This window comes from Buceros rhinoceros, unplaced genomic scaffold, assembly GCF_000710305.1.
Source record: "Buceros rhinoceros silvestris isolate BGI_N320 unplaced genomic scaffold, ASM71030v1 scaffold45647, whole genome shotgun sequence".
NCBI lineage: Eukaryota > Metazoa > Chordata > Aves > Bucerotiformes > Bucerotidae > Buceros > Buceros rhinoceros.
The window spans coordinates 1-427 of NW_010424749.1; the positions used below are offsets into that span (position 1 = coordinate 1).

The 427-nt window shown below is 64.4% G+C and overlaps 1 protein-coding gene across 1 annotated transcript in view; it reads right to left on the minus strand.

The window, feature by feature from the left end:
- Positions 1 to 380: 380 nt before the first annotated feature.
- Positions 381 to 427, minus strand: part of PAM16 (presequence translocase-associated motor 16 homolog (S. cerevisiae)) — a gene marked incomplete at its 5' end in the record, with an annotated part of 393 nt that continues 346 nt past the window's right edge. Inside the window, one exon of the mRNA XM_010140885.1 lies at positions 381 to 422. Coding sequence (XP_010139187.1) covers positions 381 to 422 — 42 coding nt within the window. The remainder of the gene's footprint in view (positions 423 to 427) is intronic.

Sequence of the window (427 nt, forward strand, 5' to 3'; positions counted from 1 at the left end):
GCCCCAGCATCAGTGAAGCCCTGCTGGGTCTGCGGGACAGGCCACGGGTGAGGACACCTTCACCCCACCTGTGGTGGAAGAAGGGTGCTGGCACAGAGCTCCCGGTGCGCCGGTGGTCCGGAGCCAGAGGTATCCACATGCTTGGGCCAAGAGCGTCCGAACCCACCACAAAAATAGCTCCTTGGGTGCCATGTGAGCCCTAGCCGCCCTCGGTGTCCCAGAGACACCCCTTCTTCCCCAGCTGCCCCCCTCCTCCTCCTCTCCCAGTCCCACTCCCTGCCCGGGGCGCAGAGCAGCCAGGCAGGCACTGGAGGACACGGCAATTTATTGGCTACCTATAAGTTAAGGGTGAGGGACACAGGGCGAGGGGGCGGCAGGAGTCACGTCTCGCCTTTCCCCCCCTTCTTCCTCTCCTCCTTTGCCTGGG